Source organism: Eurypyga helias, unplaced genomic scaffold (genome assembly GCF_000690775.1).
Source record: "Eurypyga helias isolate BGI_N326 unplaced genomic scaffold, ASM69077v1 scaffold9104, whole genome shotgun sequence".
NCBI lineage: Eukaryota > Metazoa > Chordata > Aves > Eurypygiformes > Eurypygidae > Eurypyga > Eurypyga helias.
In genome coordinates this window covers 1-3,417 of record NW_010244338.1, presented here as the reverse complement: position 1 = coordinate 3,417, position 3,417 = coordinate 1, and the positions used below count along the sequence as shown (strand labels likewise).

The 3,417-nt window shown below is 56.5% G+C and overlaps 1 protein-coding gene across 1 annotated transcript in view; it reads right to left on the bottom strand.

Annotated features, from left to right (window-relative positions):
- The window catches only part of EPHX2 (epoxide hydrolase 2, cytoplasmic), an 8,415-nt gene extending 6,319 nt beyond the window's left edge, over window positions 1-2,096 (bottom strand). Inside the window, exons 1-5 of the mRNA XM_010149709.1 lie at window positions 2,019-2,096; window positions 1,717-1,876; window positions 713-901; window positions 466-590; window positions 80-154 (exon numbers count right to left, since the gene is read on the bottom strand). Coding sequence (XP_010148011.1) covers window positions 80-154; window positions 466-590; window positions 713-901; window positions 1,717-1,876; window positions 2,019-2,045 — 576 coding nt within the window. The 5' untranslated portion in view covers window positions 2,046-2,096. The remainder of the gene's footprint in view (window positions 1-79; window positions 155-465; window positions 591-712; window positions 902-1,716; window positions 1,877-2,018) is intronic.
- Between the last annotated feature and the right edge of the window lie 1,321 nt (window positions 2,097-3,417).

The following is a 3,417-nucleotide window of genomic DNA, read 5'->3' as shown; positions in this document are numbered from 1 at the left end:
TCCCCAGGATGCCTGGCCCTTGCCAAGCTCTGCCGAGCCTGGGAACAGCTTGGGGACAGGGCAGACCCCTCCACCCTACCCGGATGGGCACGTATCCGTGGGTCACGTCGGATGGATCACACGCAGTCGGCAGTGGCTCTTCTTGGGTGAGAAGCTGCAGGGTGAGGAGTGTGGGGTGAGCTCCGGAGCGATCCTGGAGCTCCATGGGACATCCCCACCACCCTGCTGCTGGTAGGACATCCACATACTTGAGATGGGACATGGCTCAGCGGGTCCAGGGGATGCAGTTACGAAGGGGGTGTGCCTTTATACACGCCCCCCAGATTTATTGGATTCACAGCCTCCATCCCATTCATTTCCAATGCCACCTGCAAGTCCTGCATCACAGCAAGACCCAGAATCCCGAGCTCATCCCCATCCAGGGATCCCCAGGAGAGCAGGGGACAGAGCTCCACCACTACATGCCTGGACACCCGAGAGCTCCTCCAGCTCCTTCAGGACGGTTTCGGTGTCCCTGACGAGGACAGTGGCCATGCCCATCTCCTGGGCCGGCTTCAAGTTCTCCCCGATGCTATCCAGGAGGATGACCTGGAGATAACCAGTGAGAGCCGGGCTCAGCATCCCAGGGAAGGGTGGCCACTGGGTTTGGCCAAGGACTTTGGGTGCTTGGAGGGACCCTCCATGCCCTGGTTTTGGGATGAGGGTCGTTCCTCCTGTGGCTTCGCCTGCAGTGCATCCAGGGCATAGGTGTAGATCTTGGGATCCGGCTTCCCGGCTCCCAGCCGGCAGGACTCGATCACCACGTCGAAATGACGGCGCAGCACGTTCATCAGCGTGGCCGTGAAGAGCCGCCCGGCGCTGTCGTCCACCCAGTTGTTGGTGAGGACGCAGGTCTTAAATCCTAGGGAAAGGCAGAGCAGGGATCACTGGTTTTTCCACTCCAGTTCATAGAATCCCAGAATCCCAGCACGGTTTGGGTGGGAGGGACCTGAAAGCCCACCCAGTGCCACCCCCTGCCATGGGCAGGGACACCTTCCACTAGACCAGGTTGCTCCAAGCCTCATCCAGCCTGGCCTTGGACACTCCCAGGGACGGGGCATCCACAGCTTCTCTGGGCAACCTGTCCCAGGGCCTCACCACTCGCTCGAGGCAGAATTCCTTCCTGATGTCCCATCCCAATCTCCCTCTTTCAGTCTGAACCCATCACCCCTTGCCCTGTCACTCCCACAAGCATTTGACTTCACCTCTCCTCCCCAGCCACATTTCTCAGAACTTCCCAACCTAAAATCTCCCATTTGCAAGGCTCAGCATTTCCCAGGACATCCCAGCAGGAGACAAAAGGATGCCCAGCAGCAGCTCATGCCCAATTTGTACTTCCAGGAAAGCAAGGCTCTCCCAGCACAAGCAGGACACCAATACCCCGGAGCTTGGGCACACCGAGACGCCAAGGACTGAGCCAAAGGACCAGCCATGGTGCAGGGTGAAGGGCCCCCGCATCCCGCTAATCGGTGTGGGGGTGATAATGCCTGATGGATTTGGTAGCAGGGCTCAGAATATCAAACTGAAGATGCTGAGAGAGCGCGATGATGATGATGATGAGGGACTGAGCGGGGACCCCAAGGTAGGACTGACCAGGGACCCCCACGCCACCTACTCGGGAGGGAAGCAGCACCCATACTCCAGCACCTCTCGCCCAAAAGCCCCCCCGGCACCCACTGTTCCTCTGCAGCACCCTCGCTGCCCGCAGAAGGGGGGCATTGACCGCCCCCTTGGCCGCCGTCTCCTCGAAGGCTCGGGCGACGGAGAAGGTGAGCGGCAGGGTGATGCCCGAGGTGGAGGCGTGCTGCCTGCATCCCTCTTCCATCTCTGAAAAGAGCTGAAAAACACCCACGTAATGATTAAATTGACCCCCCCTCAAAATAAAACACAGCCCATTCTGGAGCCTGTTCCCCTCGGCCCCTTCCCAAGCCCCATCCGAGCCGCCGGCGATGCTCCGTGGGTGGTACCCAAAGGCTCACCTGGGACAGGGTGATCTGTCCCCTCATCGCTTTGGCGTAAGGACTGTCGGTGCCACCGGCAAACAGGACCTTTTGCAAAAAATTCCTGCCAGGCAAAGGAGAAGAGGTCAGCCGGGGTGGGGAGGACCCCAAAACCGGGGGAGGGAGGTGTTGGGGTACGCTACGGAGCAGGGGATGCTCTGTGCTGGTGATACAGAGCTCCCACCAGCTGCATAAATCAGTCCCGCTCTCTCCTCCATCATCACCCGGGACGGGAGCATCGCGTCGGGAGATCGCTGCCCGTTTGTTTCCGCTGGCAGCTCAATTACTTCGCCTGCAGATGGCCGAGCAGGGAGCTTTGCCAGGAACAAAAAAAGAGTAATAATGCCAAGAGCAAGGTATTTTGCAAGCTGGAGCTCAGGGAAAATAACTTGCCCCTATCACAAGATCACAAAAACCCTTCTCAGGCGGCAATAAAACAAGATTATAGCCACTGGCTTTAGGGCAGAGCTCTCCTCCGAGTCGATAAAAACACAGTTCAGTTAAAAATAAAGCGGCTTTACCTGTTCCGGCAGGATTGCCGTCACTTTTTTAAAAATATAAAGCGAAGCAAAAAAATGTTTGATGGCCTGATAATCTGGGAATTTATTGCTCCATCTGCTCCACGTCCTCCAGCATTTAGTTATTTCATGTTTTATTCTTAACTCCCTGCTGGTTTTTTTTTGTTTTTTAACACCCACGCGCTGCCAGGAAATCCCAACGTGTTGGGCGATGCAGACAGAACCTGTTCGGCTCCTGTTTGGGAGTTTTTGGGATTACTAATTCCCAAATGCCCCGTATTAAATGGGGCAAAGGGCTCACTAGGATTTCATAGAATCACAGAATGGTTTGGGTTGGAAGGGACCTTAAAGATCATCCAGTGCCCCCCCCTGCCATGGGCAGGGACACCTTCCACTAGACCAGGTTGCTCCAAGCCTCATCCAGCCTGGCCTTGGACACTTCCAGGGATGGGGCATCCACAACATCTCTGGGCAACCTAGAGATGGCCTTGAGAGGCTGTTTGGGATGTGCTCGGGGGGCCCGATACTTTGGATTTCATCAGCTCTGGTTTGTGCGCTGAGTTTTGTCAGGTCTCAGCACTGGGGCAGGGATGGGCTTAATAATTATCCTGCTTAATTAATTATTAGTTGCTCTTCTTACAACTTTTGCCAAGGTGCCCTACGACAACCCTGACGTTTTGAGGGTCAGATTTAACCGCTGACCACATCCAGAACAGGACCTTCCCTCTCCTACCAGCCTGCACCCCACACCCAGGGCAGAATCCTCCCACAGTCTGCACCCCACATCCACGCAGGAAGCCCCCAGCCTGAACCCCATATACACACAGGGACCCCAACTGGCACCTCACATCCAGCACAGG